At 43.1% G+C, this 15,098-nt stretch overlaps 1 protein-coding gene and 1 long non-coding RNA gene across 7 annotated transcripts; one reads left to right on the plus strand and one right to left on the minus strand.

Moving 5' to 3' along the window:
- Positions 1-24: 24 nt before the first annotated feature.
- Positions 25-13,239, minus strand: LOC148322130 (uncharacterized). Its single transcript, XR_015846694.1, has 4 exons — positions 13,086-13,239; positions 12,784-12,893; positions 12,314-12,396; positions 25-733 (listed from the first exon to the last, which is right to left on the minus strand). It is a non-coding gene; the product is annotated as an uncharacterized LOC148322130 (long non-coding RNA).
- On the plus strand, positions 6,981-14,103 carry LOC148322131 (uncharacterized). Of its 6 annotated transcripts, none has more exons than XM_088317641.1 (10): positions 6,981-7,136; positions 7,208-7,329; positions 7,411-7,545; positions 7,633-7,675; positions 8,559-8,615; positions 8,772-8,844; positions 8,929-8,973; positions 9,579-9,650; positions 9,750-9,792; positions 13,758-14,103. In XM_088317641.1, the coding sequence occupies exons 1-9, from the start codon at positions 7,082-7,084 to the stop codon at positions 9,772-9,774; spliced, it is 627 nt and encodes a 208-aa protein (XP_088173767.1). In that variant the 5' UTR covers positions 6,981-7,081; the 3' UTR covers positions 9,775-9,792; positions 13,758-14,103. The 6 variants fall into 6 exon arrangements, with proteins under 6 accessions (XP_088173767.1, XP_088173768.1, XP_088173770.1 ...); XM_088317642.1 differs by having other exon boundaries at positions 13,863-14,103; XM_088317644.1 differs by having other exon boundaries at positions 9,582-9,650.
- Positions 14,104-15,098: the final 995 nt, after the last annotated feature.

The raw sequence follows: 15,098 nt of genomic DNA on the forward strand, positions 1-15,098 counted from the left end.
TTAACCTCATGTTGTGTTAGGAAGCTCACACTTCTCCTCCATTCTTTCTCCCCTTCTCCGCTTTTCCCCTTTCAGTCCTTTTGGAGTGCACTGGAGCATGATGGACCTTTTTAGGGGGTCATGCTACCATGGAGATGCCTAGCCTGATCGAGATTGGGGCTTCTGAGGGATTTTTCTTTCAGTTCTCTCGCTAACCCCCCCCACCATCCCCTCGCTCCGATCCACTTTCAGGCAGCGGAAGGAGAATAAAGGGAGAGAGAGAGAGAGAGAGAGAGAGAGAGAGAGGGCTTGAGTAAGCTGGGTGACATACAAGGTGGAAAAGTAGTCCACTAATGAAGGGAAGGGAAGCGAAAAGCTGGCAGCGCGAGATGGGGCGGGGTATCAGGAAAGAGTGAGGGTGGTGGGCGTGGGGATGGTGGGGGGGCGGTGGCGGTGGTGGGCTCCAGGGTGGGAAGGAATGTGATCATGGTTTGGACGCCTGGCTTTGTTTTAATAATACTGTAACTAGGGAGACAAGTTTCATTCCACGGCGATGTATATTTGCCTGCGCTTGTGTGACAGACCGTTGTCGGCCTCACTGGTTGGTCAGCATGTCGTCTTCAGGTGTGTGCGTCCTGTGCGTCGGGCTGCTTCGGTGAGAATGAACATCCTGGCAAACATGACGTGCCCTTTAGAACTGCATTCTCGACGACTTTGAGGAGGAACGAAAGTCGGGACGGGCTTTCATGTATATCTGAAAATAAAAAAATATATATATATATATTTTTTTAATTTTAAAAATAAAATCTGGTCCTGCACACCGAGTGAAGCGGCCCGAATGCAGAATGATAGGAAGCATTAAAAAAAAAAAACCTCAAATGGCATTTAAGCGCCGCACAACGACTGCAACAGAAAACGGCAACCTTGTCTCAACGTTTTTAAAATGAATAGTTAACAAAATCCCGCACAATGTGCGACACTTCAATCAAATCATGGTTGAGGGCATGCCAAGGCAACTACTGCCCTTAGAAAAGTGAAGAAAGTCATTCTTGGGGCAAGATAGAATAGCAACAAATGCAAATCAGAGGAAAAGAAATTCCATGTCTGGAAAAGCAAAAATCAAAAAATTATTTTGACGAGTTCGAACGACCATCCAAATTATTCGTAGGTGTGATTAGACTCCAACTCAGACGACAATCTAGTGAGGGAAAGCGCTACAGAAACCGTTCAGATGCATGAACCCGAGTCTGGAGATCCACACTTTCATATATTTGCATTCTAAAACAATAGTTGGCCACATTCACAACTCAGAAGACCACTCGAGCCAAAACTGAAAGCATTTCATTTTGTAGGCTGAACGGGTTGTCACATGTTCTTCGAAAACACATCAAACACAAGCCCACGCTTCCGCATAGTTTGCTTTTGGGAATCCCTCGATAAGATTTGGAATTAACTGGGGCAGGTGCAAAAAATAAACAGCGCCGCGCCAGGAAGTGTTGATTCATTTTGGTGCGCAGATAAGCATAGCGCCGGAGGCACGTAGCTCACCTGGGAGGGACACCTACGTCGTACTTTTTGTGTTGCTTGCCCCCCCCACTTCAATGATAGCATCACTGAGGCATTGGGAACTCTGACACATTCCATTTACTCAAGTCCGCCTCATTTTGAAGTGATGAAAGGCAAATAAGTGTACATCCTACATGGGAAAAAAAAAAGGATGGGGAGAATTTACTGTCACACTGACAGGAAGCAAAAATGCAAGATGGAGCTGATCCTTCAAAGTTTTACAGAATATTGGAGTCCTACTTGTTTGTCCCAGTAGTCGTTTGAAAACCTCAAACTGCTGGCAATTCTAATTTGGACGTGCCCACGACATCTTGACATTGAGATTCACAGACTATCTAACAAGCTAGCTAGCTAGCTAGCCTAGCTTTTTGATAAAGAAGTGTAAGTACAGTCGAACGGTCAATGGCAAATGCCAAAACACGCCAAAATGCCAAAAGAGAAAAACCCGCTGGTGAATTAGGAACCCTGGAGCTACGCCATTTTTTAAATTTTAAATCCAGCAGTAGCGCAAGCCGTAATAGAATTAAAACGGATTAAGAGGCTCTTTGGTATGCTCAAGTCGAGGCCTGCTCCCCTTGCCTCACTTGCCGCTTTGCATAATTCTCCGCCAAAGTCATGGCGGCGTCAGTGAATGTATTGGCTCCAGTCATTAGCATCGCAGGCAGGAACATTGGCTTGGCACAAGTCAGCGAAAAGAATCAGCTCGCGAGGTCCAGGCCAGACATTATGTGGTCTTCTCGCTTTCTCCGATCTTAGATAGATTTCAAGGATCGGGACAGTCCACAATCAGCACGGTTTTTTTTGGGGAGTCTCACAATTAAAAGCCTTCAAAATGTGGTGCACTTGCCGAGTATTTACGTGCCCGTGAGCCGTTTGTCACATACGAAATGGTAAATGCCCTTTAATCAGCGTGTGCATAGCTGCAAGAGAAAACTATCTGATCCGGGCAGTGTCATTGCGGTATCTGATGAGGATCCTATCGCTCTGCCCAACGCATACTGCACAGGTCACATCAACACGAGACTCACATTTGAGCCGGTTAGACGAGTGAGCCACCCACAAGCAAACTCGGGGGTGCAATTGTCTTCACAAGAGCCGACCGGACAAAGACAAAGGCGCCCAAAAGTGTTCCGGTTGTCCTGCAGCATCTCTTTGAAGGAGCTTCAGGTGTTTTCCGGTCGTTCGATCCGTCTCGTTAAACTGTCTGAAAACAAGCCGCAGTAAATATGTTGAAAATGACTCTCCGGCAAAGCGGATGAAACACATTTTGTTTAGAATGCTTGCAAGGCAGCTGCATTTTGACTTGACAAGCTTTTAATAAAACAAGCTTATCCAAGAGGACGTAGACAAGATGTGCTGGAGGAGATACATCAGTGCGTTGTTTATACTGCACGTCTCAAGAAGGAGCGATGTCTGCTGCCGCGTGTGTGTGTGTGTGTGTTTATGCTTGTCCCGTAACCCTCAGGCTGCAGAGGGTAGACTGGAATGCAAAAACATCGTCATGTGAATGAAAACAATAGCCAGGATCTGGGAGGTGTCAGCGACGACGACAGCGCAGGAGATGTAGCCGCACGATTTGGTTCGTCAAGGTCGGCCGAACGAGCCTCCCCCATGCACACGGTGACGCAGCTGCGCCGTAACGCTAATGCTAACGAGCTGGCCGCTCATGAAAAGTCACCAAAAAACTAATTACCCAGTAAGAATGTCTTTTCAGGTATACAAATAACTATTCCGCGAGCACACTCTTCATATATTTCGATTTAATCAATTGTGTTTAATTTCGATAACCATTGAGAGAAAATGTTTTTGGCCTTAAATGGGCCAAAACAATCATCGATGAGTTAAGAAAAGATCCAAGTTGGAGTTCAGCGAACTCTTGCGATTCACGGCGAATGAGGACCAAGCCACGCCATCAAAGTCCCGTACTTGATGTCTACCCCCTCCACAAGATTGGGACCAAGCACTACTTTTGTCTACGTGAAGCTGCTCAACTTCAGCAACATAGTTCTGTGGCAACACGACGTACTCGCATTGAGCACAAAAAAGCAAGTAAGCAAAGATTTATTCCCGGAAGACAACGTGCATATTTAATGCAATATTAGTCCAGCCGAGAGTAGGAAACTTAATTGCGCAAAAAACGACGCTGTATTTTATGCAAGGGAGGACGCAGCATACGTTGGAGCGTTAATGTTTGTGTTGGACTTCCTGTGAATGAGAGGATGATCGCGTGTGAGAAAAGAATGCATGCAGTACGGAAGTGCAGCGAGCGTTGAAAAAAAAAAAAAAAGGGAAAAAAAAAACCAACAACTGGGGGGGATACATCGACGGCCAAGTGTCTCCTTGGCAACAGAAACACAACAATCAAGCGCTTCAAGGACAATGTTTCGACATTCGTTGTTACGGCGCGTGATGCAGGTTGAGTTTGTCAGTGCAGTCGTACTTTTTGAAATGCAATTGCCCTCAAAGGTCAAGTGCGAATGCTAAGATGCTGAACAATCAAGTTGATTGTGATAAAAAAAAAAAAAAACTGATTTATGTAATATACCTCTTAGTAAGAAGATCCAAAGAGCCTCGAATGGCGGTAATATATTTTTTTTTTTGTCATCACATGATCCTGCGTGTTCTTCTCATCTCGCTCCTAAAATAAACAATCCCTTTCCTGAGGCAGAGGGGCAACAGGTGGACGGCGGCCGCTTTTCATGACGGATTGTTTGCAGTCGTTTGGTGTGATCGTGAAACAATGTCACGGCTGCTGGTTAGCATTGTTATTCGCGTGGCGGTGAGTTACGCTCGCCGCCGTCCTGTAATTATCTTTTCCTTTCCTCTCGCTTGTGTTGAGAGATGATGACGGCAGTGGAAAAGCCTGCAAAGGCCGTCCCCGCTTGGGAAGATGAGGAAGGATGGCAGTGACGGGGAGATGTGCAGAAGTGCCCTCTTGTCGGTCGAGACGGCCAGCAGCCGTCTTCGACAAGAGCCGGCATGCGCGCAAAATGTTGCGGAAGATGTCAAACGTGCGAACGGATTTCAACATCTTGACGGGTTTGTCTATGAGCAAAAGTGAAACGAAAACGACCCGGTTGTAAAAGTTAATATTTAAGACAGCAACGTAATAAAATGTCTAATCATGATTGATCTCCACTTCCTTCAAAAAACGATTAGGACGACGTCAGCCACATTAGCTTGGCATCTCGCTTGGCTAATTTCTTTTATTTCGAAGCTTGGGAATAATATAGCTGACAGTAACTGATAAATTTGTACTTTATGACTCTCAATTCTCTACCGACATACCAAGCTAGCAAGCTAGCTAAAGTAAATCTGCGTTAGCAAATACGTATCAGCTCTTTCCCTGGAACTAAACAACACATTGGCCCAGGAATAGAATATTCTTTTGCTCTTATTCCGTTTTTGCTCTTCAGTTTTCCAGGTGAGTGCCCGATTGTTGCGCTGACCCGTGGCAAAACCAAACACGAAGCTTTGTTTATTTAACCACAGCGCTCAGCCGAGTGTGACGAGCTCCACAAGGTGCTGCCCTAACCAAACATGACAGTGATAGACTGACATTTTTTTTTTTACAACGCTGCATCACCTTGCCACTTACAGAGGCCCTGATGCTTTCTACCTGCCGTCATGTCAATCGCGATTTTCATTTTCAGTTCAGTTCAGGTGAATGCTCGTGGTCGAAAGTGCACGTGGGTGCAGTGCGTGCTTTCTCTTTGTACTGGGTGGCCGCGTGTTAAAGCATATTGACTCGTGACGCAAGAGAAACAAGCGAAGGTCTCGGTTTAAAAATGTCAATTGTTTCGGAGCGGATTTGCTTGCACAATGCTGGCCTTTATCAAGGACTGGAGGGCTGTAACAAGACACGCTCACCTGAGCTGTAGCCTACCAAATTGTGAGGCCAGTCCGGAGATCCCTCTCAGGAAACTGCGCTGGAAAGACGATTCAGAGAGCCGGACTGTGTTAGTGTAAAAATATTTGAAGGTGAATTGAAAACAAAAACAAACAAACAAACAAAAAAATAAAATCAGCTGACGACCTAGCACGACTCACCAGTTTGATCATGTGATGTTTGCAAGCTGAGGCAACTGTGATGTCATTTTCAGTGGACATCAAGTGGCAAAATGGCCGCCCCCACAAACAATATGAATTAGAATGTCGCATTCACATGAGTTGTGGGCGCATAAATATACAATTGGAAGGTACATTTTTTGACTTGGAAAAAAAAAAACCCCAAAAAAACGGGACATACTGTATATCAATGTGGATATTTTGTCCCTGTATTTGCGGTTTGAGTCCAAATGAAGTGGAGCCGAGTGCAAAGCAGGCCGGCCCTTTTGTTCCAATGCTGCTCAGAATTCTCAGAGTGTGGCTTGGCCTCGCCGGTGACTCCACAACTCACACGCTCTCAATAGAGCAAGCGAGAGCAAAATCTTTTTAACTTATCACAGCAAACCTTTTTCCCCTTCTTTTTTTTTTCTTGGCTAATTATTCCAAATACCAGCGCCTGAAATGGCTTGCTCCTAAAGTGCGGCAATAAAGACAAGGACTGATGAGAATCACCGCTAGCATAGTAATTATTTACCCTAACTGGCCTTTGTTTAATTAAGGAACCCACCCAGACGGAGGTCATGATGACGGCCAAGATGCGGTGGATGACATGCCGGAGGGAAGGGTGAGGCTGGATGGAGTGATGGAGGGAGGCAAGAGAGTAAAGTGATGGAGAGGGGCCCACATCAAGTGACACAGACGACGGTTTGTGTTTTGTCGGTGGACCAGAGAAGATGCGTGCTCAATCAAAGTGGCTCCTGCATTATCTTTGCACATGTTGTGTGCGTGTGTGTGTACGTGCGCGCGCATGCGACAGAGGCCTCACTGTCTGCCGTCACGGAACAGTCCAGATCGAACAGCACGCCGCACAGCATTCAGCTTCTCCCAACAATTTCAATACAACGTAATCTCTTTAAAATTCTATTTCCGATGCAATGAAGAGTAAGAATTAAAAAGACAAATTAGACGTTACTACTTGGAGTTTTACATGTCCTCATATCTAGTAGTGTTCTCTTATTCCAGCCACATACACAATTGCCGACTTGCACGCTCTGTTCTCAAATCTCAGACAAGCGCGCCCCCTTGTGGTTGTTGTTGATTCACAATAATCAAGGCCGCAATCTCATTTTTCGACCACTAAAAATACAGTCAAGCCAACAATTGTCCAGCATTAGAGTTAAAGTGAATTTTAAATTATTTTCTTTGGTGGAAATGGCCCAACCTTTTTTGTTCAACAACATTTTATGTAAAACTATTTTGCACCATTCTGAAGCAGAATCCTTCAGAGGATTGTAATTCACTCTAAATTTTGAATATTGGTGTTATTTTTCCACAGCTGTTTGGTTGATCTTGATCCCCAAATGGATTGTCCTGATAGGTTCACGCAGATGTTTGTAGAGGATATTACGTTGGTAAGGAGTGACAAAAATTTTGCTGAGTAACTTCCTCATTCATTGTCAAGACACTCGCCACGCACTTCTCACAAGAAATGAATAGAAGATGGCTGTTTTTAACTCTCGTCGCCTGTGCGATTGGAAATTCAGGTAGATGAAAACTTTTTGTCTTGGCATGCCTTTAAAATGAACACGTTTCTAATTGGTGAATGCCTATGCAGCAAAGTTGTTCTTATCTGATTGTACGGAGCAAGCAGTGTCGCGAGCTGCTATTCGAGTTGACGATGGCTTCAAATATCCTCTCCCTCTTCCCAGAGGAGACATCTTGATTTCTCAAAATTGGGTATTTGGTTTTCTAACTTGAGTTTTAGGTCATTATTTTTTTTCCAATCTGAAACTAAACTGGTCCGTTGTAACTTACCAGATTTTAATAGCTCACGCCAATTATGGAACGGTGCCACCAAAGTTTGAGAAGACTGACAAAGTCATCCGCATGGACAACACTTCGATCGTCACAAAACAATTTTGCGACACTCACATAGACTACTGGTATCGAAATGTAAGTTATGTTGCTTCCATATTGCCGATTCTATTAGTTTGTGTGATTCCATCAGGACCAATTGTATTTCTTTTTCTACTATTTCAGGAGAGTGGTAAAATTACACACTGCATTGACTATATAACTAACGGTAAGACGGCAAGAAAGCCTTTCCTGTGTGTGTTTGTTTTTGAGACAGGCATACTAACTGATGAAGTGGTCAACAGACCGCTACGATTTGCTGGCTTGTGTGTAATTTGTTTGATTTGCGCATCGGAAGATCTGGCGCTCTCGACCCGTTTTCCCGGTAGCAGAAAGAAAAACGTGTCGTCAGCAGTCGGCCGTCAAGCTGAATCCCTGCAAACCTCCTCGAGGCCCAATAAGATGATCGCGGCACTGAAACAGGAGTTCAGGATGTTTGGAGAGATTGTCGGTTTAAAACAACATAACATTTGAAGCAAATCATTTATGACATGACCCAGGTAAGATTCATAGACCGATGATAATTCAGCAGCACCGACTTCATTTGCACTCACTGCCGTGTAGGCAAGTCCGTGCGCAGCGGAGTAGCGGCAGGATCATGGCCTCGGTGGTGACAAATAAACTAACCCATTAACAAGTAGCATTTTAACAAAGGAAGGAGGCCAACGAGCGAGCTAATTGCTAAAGTGAAAGTCAGAGTCGGGAAAGCCCCAAAATAAGTGTTTACAGTCGACTTTCAACAGAGAACCGCGTCAGGGCGGAGAGCCAGCAGCTATGAACAGAAATGTACACGTAAAATAAGACGACGGCGACACTGGCAATTCGGCAGGCACTCTCAGAACGGAACACGAAAGCGGATGACGTCATCATGATGAAGCGGCTCATTGTCAAACAGATATGAAATATTTAGAATCTCATCCATAACATTTTGCACCACCGAATACCGAGTTTTGTCATCTGCACAATCATAAACTCAAAAGGATATATTTGAATCCATTGACATATGACGTGACATTCATGCGACTCAAACTCCAATATCTTTTATCACGCAGCGACAACTGACGACCAGAATCAAGAGAAGACCATCAACGCTAACAGACGGAATCTTAGTGAGCATTTCATGGATTGATGCAGATCATGTGTTGTTGTTTTGTTTTGTTTTTTTGTCTAATGCCACCACAGAATAATAGTGCCAGTGGAAAAACATGGAACTGTGTTTGGACGTTCAACTTGGGATTGTTCTAGTGTACATGTCGCTCACACAGGGATCGGTCTGATCTGCTCTGTGGCGCTTTTCGTCATGGCCTTATTTGGAGTCGTTGGGCGGAGCGTCATGAGGTGATATGAGTTCTTTTCCATATTCCGCCACCCAATCAGTCAAGATGACTCACGGGTAAGGAATGCGTTTGCTTTTAACAATAGGGCCTGCAACGGAGATGGAAGATCCGCTCAACGCGACACATTCAGGTTACTTTCCACTCTGACATTTTCAGAACGTGCTGCCATCGCTGGGATCTTTACTCTTAAAATCGACAAAAAGTACCAACATGCCCTCTATCAAAAATAAATAATACCTCCCTTTGATGTATAATCACCTAAATCAGATTTTGTTTTTCTCCTCCAGAAGAAAACACTTATGTGTTAAATTGAGAATAAGGCTTTATTTATGTATTTTTTTTTTTTAGGTTTAATATTATAAAGGAAAAAACATGTCTTGTGCAAGTCAAATTTTACATGTTGACTCTAATATACTTCAAATGTATCTTGACAAAAATATGACTAGTCTTGTAAATTTGCAACTTTTTTTCCCCCTGAAAAATTTTATATTCTTGTAGAGATTATGACTGTTTTTTTATTTTTTTTATTTTCAAAACAAAGCAAACACCAACACATTTTATTGTTCTCGTTTGTCACATAAAAATGACTTTTAGCCTAAAATAGGAATCTTTTTTTTTACTGCTACGCCATTCAGGCGTACAATTGATTGTTTTTGTGACTTCCAGCTTGACCCGCCGGAGGTATTTGAATGTTTAATTGTTCACATTTTGATATGACGGTTCATTCTCCCCCAGCAGTGGGAACGTGCAAAACGGTCACATCACCGAGGGAAGCGAAATCGAGCCACGAGATTCGACTAGACTAAGGTGTGTTAACCCCCCCCCCCCCCCCGTCCTCCTCCTGGAAGCGAGCGCAAGGTCACGTAGACCTCGTTTATGAACGTAACGTCGCCATTGTGTTTGCAGGGCAGCCGTCCAACATTCGCTTTGACTCGCTTCTTCTGTGCCAGTAAGGAAATTCTATTTTAATCATTGTATCCGTTTGGTGTACGTCATTTTAAATTGGTTGCAGATCATTGCCGTGGAGTCAACGTCTGGCAAGAAGAACTGAACCGAAAATGCTTACAGAGATGAAGCTTTTCGTTAGAATGTTATAATAATATAATTAATAATATTTTTCTTATTGATTTTAGATATAATGTGATGGACACATTGCACACTGATTTTCGGTACTTTATATACAACACGAGTACTATGGGTGGCACGGCTCAGGTGGTGGCGCGGTTGTCTCCCAACTCTGAGGTTGTGGGTTCAATCCCGTGGCCCTTGTGACCATGTCAAAGTGTCCTTGAGCAAGACACTGAACCCCCCCGTCGCTTCGGACGCTGTCTCATCAGTAATGAGGAGTCCGTGGTAAAGCGCTCTGAGTACAAACGGGTGGCACCGGTAGTGTAGCGGTAACCAAACCAGTCCCGCTTGGGACAAAGCGGAAATAAATGGGAGTTGTTTCTATCCTGTTGGAAATATGTGGGAACATTTTTGTCTTACCATTATTATAATTTGTTGCTGATGTGTTTGAGTTCAAATCAGCGAATGCAAACAATTTCATAGAATTCTTTGCATATTAATTATTCACCAGTGTAACTATATAATTATTTCAGAAGCAAACTAAGGGGTAGGACGAGTTAAGTGGGGTACTTCTTCCTATCCCTTTTGAACATGTAAACCAAGTTCAACTACGACATCGACGGATGATTTTGTTCCCCTTTCTTTTTTTATTCAATTTTGCTTTTATCTTGTAATATGTTTAGATGTTCAATCAATCAATAAATCAATCAATCAAATAACAGTTAGCAGTGACTAACCCAGTGTCCTTCTTTTGAATGAGGGGGTGGAGGGTGCTAATATTCAATCCAGCACAACAATTTATTATCAGGAAAATTACATAAAATATTTTAGGGGGGGCTGTATTAATTAAGATATATGGCGATATTTTTCAATTTCAAAACCACAGTTAAAATAAAAAAAATAGAAATAAAATCTGCATATCAACATCCAAACGTCAATCAGTTAAAAGACTAATACAAACCAATTATCTTTGATGATTATTATTATTATATTATTAGTAAAAAAAAGATAGAATACATCATGGTTCATTGTATATTTACGTACAAATAAAAAAAAAAAAAAAATCTCATGGAAAAACACAAATCAAAATAGTTTTTTCTTTACATTTGCAACAACTAGATATTGCCATCGAGTCCGTTAGCTTTTTTTGTTCTAGTAATTAGAAAATGTGTTAAAAAGAAGTGTCCGTCTCGACATGGTGTGATCTATGGCGGCCATTAACTTTACACAACCACACGAGGGAGAAAGCGCGAGTTCAGGATTCGTTCAATAGTGTACTGGTATCTCGTGGGATCTGCTGGGCCTTGATTTGTCAATGACTCTCTATTTTAAGCTTTCCTTTAATGTGCAAAGACCTTGAGGAAAAGCTCCTCTTTGACCTGGTGAGTGTTTGCAGCTTTGTTGGGAACACAGTCTGAGTGCTTGTGTAGAAATACAAATTCAAATAAAATCAACAGGGGTGAGTGCATGGCCAAGGCTTCTGCGCATTGCCACGCAGGGATTCTTGGATGAGTTTTTTTTTTGGGGGGGGCGGAGTGAGCAACAAAAGCTGTCGCTTCTACGCTCGGGTGCATGTAATAGCTCCACATGAGCTAATTAGCCACCAAGCAGCTTGTAATGATGCAGCCACGTTTCGGAACAGTCATCGACAGCTTCCCCCCTAAGAGTTCACGCCACATTGAAGGGAATAGAAAATGCAATTCAACCTGTTTTTTTTGCCCCCCACCCGTCAAGCTAGACATGAACAAAAGTCACCTAAAGGTCACGTTCTCTTCTTGAGCAACTTGCATCACAACTCAGTCAAGGAAACATGACGCTAGGGATCACTTGACGACTTATAACATTAATTAGGCCTGATTGATGCTTTTTAAAGCCGACTGAACCTTTATGCTTGTGCATAAACTCCAATAATAAAAACAACGGCTTGGATTTATTTTGCACCTTTCAAGGGAGTCAAGAAATTCCAGCAGGAATTAAAATGTTGAGTACAAGTCGGGAACGTCATATTAGTAGAGGAGTAGCTAGCATTGGCCAGAACTGGCCAGCATGAAGGCGAACAACAGTGTGATGGAAGATTCCAGTTTGTTTATTAAATGGTAACGTTAAACGGGCTGTCACTTGAACACTTGACACTATTACCTCATGTACCAACTGATGACATACGATCATAAGCAACTGGAAGTTTTGTATCTTGACATGGTCACGACCGGGGATGGAACCCACAACCTCTAGGTTGGGAAACGACCGCACTACCACTGAGCGAGGACATCCAGATTGCAAAAGTGTGACGCCACCAATGACTAATTTAAAAATACACTCTCATAAAGCACAATACATATTTGATTTGCAAAACATTCAACCAGAAACTAGTTAGCGAACACTAATTTGTGCTTACACCTTACCTTTTGCCTTGGACATTCTTGCGTGAAGTCTGACGTCTGGACAGAATTCTCTAAAGTATGGACAGCTTTCATAGACAAAATTTCTGAAATAGGCAGATTAAAAAAAAGATGTAGTGGTTGTTTAACTTTCCAAGCTGGGCTTGCTTTTCCATAATAGCTGTGTCCCCTTAAGGTACTTTGTCCTACCAACTGCAATGAGTTCTTTAGTAAAATAATACTAAATGTGAGTCACACCAGGGTTAAAAAAAAGCAACAACAATAAAACTAAACAAACAAACACTGTTAATAGTTGCGTTTGTCCCTTGAAGCCACCATACTTCCTGGTCAAGAGTCAATACGTGCGAATCCCAGAGGCTAAGCTAACAAGCTAGCAAACCGTTTTTGACATTATTTGGATGATTAAAAATGTGGCAGTAAGAGTTTCGAAATAAAAAAAAAAAGTCTCCACTTGTTACGTGCGTAAAATGTACCTCTTAAAAAGTGAGCCAAACGAGCAGCTGACAAGTGAACTTGCTGCCATCGACGGAGGAGGTCGAACCATCTACGTCACGTGACCACGTGCCAACTCCCGCGGTGCGTCCTGGGATTTATAATACATTCGTGTGCAAAAAACAAAAATGCAACATCTAAATGAAACCCATTATTTTCATAATGGTTGTAGGATGAAAATTAAGCAAAGGCAGGATTTCATAGCACATTAGATTATAGGCCACAACATTAGGTACAAACGCAACATTGTGTTCCCCCTAATGAAGCGAGGTGAGTTACTAACCTTGTGGTAGTTGCATATTTATGTTGCATCACTCTGCAGAAGTATCGTCCAAAACGGTTAATTAAAAAAAAAAAGTGCGCCGAACGGCAAAGTGTGCGCTTCCTTGTTGTTAAAATGTTGCTGGGCTCACAACTGCTCAGCACAATGCGGCTGTAACCTGCAGGCCGGGCGATTGCATAAAACATGAGCCTCACATTAGTCAGTCTCTTTATTTATGGGAATCGTGAGGGAGGCATGCCCCATGCAAGTTTAAATGCATATTGTGGGCGCTGTAAAAAATAATCCAATAAAAAAAAAACATCACGTGCACACACTCAGGGCGCACATAAACAAACATGCGTCAAACCTACTTAAAGGTGCTGCCACACAAACATTAAGTTGAGTATTTTTAGATGAAGCTTGTATTGATGTCTTCAACAAATTGCACGAGAACGGACGGGTTTCTATTAAATCCAAAATTGTGACAGTACCACTTTTTTCACGCACTTGTACATCTGTCTTGAAAAAGATTTGCATGTTCTAATTTTGGACATGCAGTCCGACCTGTCCATCAAACATGGTAGCAAACAACTACAAGCTAGCGCTAGGAAAATCTAACAACTGCAGTGTCTTTGGCTTCATAGCGAAGGACCATCACATTTTTCTGCCTCTAACAAAGCCCATTTATTTTAGTGCTTTCCATTGGAAGCGTGACGCGATAACCTCTGCTCTGCAAACCACCAACTGAGAGTCATTTGAGACAAAGCGCCGCATCCATCTCCTTATCTCCACATGCAGCCGCACCGCAAATGCAAGCAGCCACCCCTCCTGCCCCAACGCCGGCTTTGGTTGCGCCACCCGTGCTCCTACCGATGCGGTCCTCTCTTGGGACTTCAACCATGCGCAAGGACCGGCTCTTCTTTTGGTACCATGGACGATGGGAATAATCGGCGAGAACCTCCGCATATACCACATACAATAAAAGAGCATCAAACAGCTGCAGATCGCGATCAGAGCAAATGACTGCAATTCTTAAGACTTTACACTGGCTCCGTGTCATCATTTTAAAATGATGCCAGTCCTGAATACATGAAAAAAAAAATGCTCATGGAACGGCTTCTGAGATCATCAGACTCCACGCAAACACGGTGCATGAGCATTTTGTTGTTATGCTGCGACATTTGTGAATGCTTTTATATCCTGTTTTCCTGGCAGTCCTTGAATGCACCTCGAAGTAAAACTTTAATTTCGTTTCGAACCCGATGCAGTGTGAAATAATAATTTCCCGTTACGATTCACCTCAATTCCCTCAGATTTATAATTGTGCGGCAAAATAATGATGCCCTTCCATTTGGACCATCCGGACATTCATGACTAAAAACTCTTTTGAGTATCAGTCGTCACGGCTTTGTGAGCAAACGTTTCTCCTCCAGAGTATTGGTGAGTGGTGGTTGACCGAGAGCTTCCCGCTGCGGCTGCAAGCCATTTTTTTTTTGAAAGGATCCTGTTGTCGTTTGGAGAGGTTCTTGAAACGCAACGACTCCTCGGTTCTTCCGCTGCAACCAAAAAAAAAAAGAGGTCAAACGCAAGTGAACTGGCTCATCAGCGAGCGGAACGTCGACACACTTTGCTCCCTGCTGACAATAAGCTGCAGGCTTGAACAAACAAACTCGTGTACATGGTTGGGGGAAAAAAAAAAAAAAAAAAAAAGGAGCGAGGCCCAGTGCAGTACTACAAATGAGTATACCATGAGTTTAATCAGAGGTTTGGAAATCAGGAGAAAATTCCCCAGCGTTAAAAAAAAAAGAAAAGAAAAAAAAAAAGGCTTGATCCGACAGCGTGGGCCGCAGACTTCATCATCATTTAGCACAGTATGCGCGGCCTATGTTTATTGAGATATTAATCCGGGATAAACAAAGCTTTTGACAAAACAAATTAACATCCCTCAATAGAAAGCGGGGCGCTAATGGAGCCTACCGAGACTGATATTAAAAAAAAAAGCGGATGAGACGAGAGGCGAAACGAGAGCTCGGG

This window comes from Idiotropiscis lumnitzeri, chromosome 15 (assembly GCF_059441095.1).
Source record: "Idiotropiscis lumnitzeri isolate Australia: NSW breed Sydney's pygmy pipehorse chromosome 15, RoL_Ilum_1.0, whole genome shotgun sequence".
Taxonomy (NCBI): Eukaryota; Metazoa; Chordata; class Actinopteri; order Syngnathiformes; family Syngnathidae; genus Idiotropiscis; species Idiotropiscis lumnitzeri.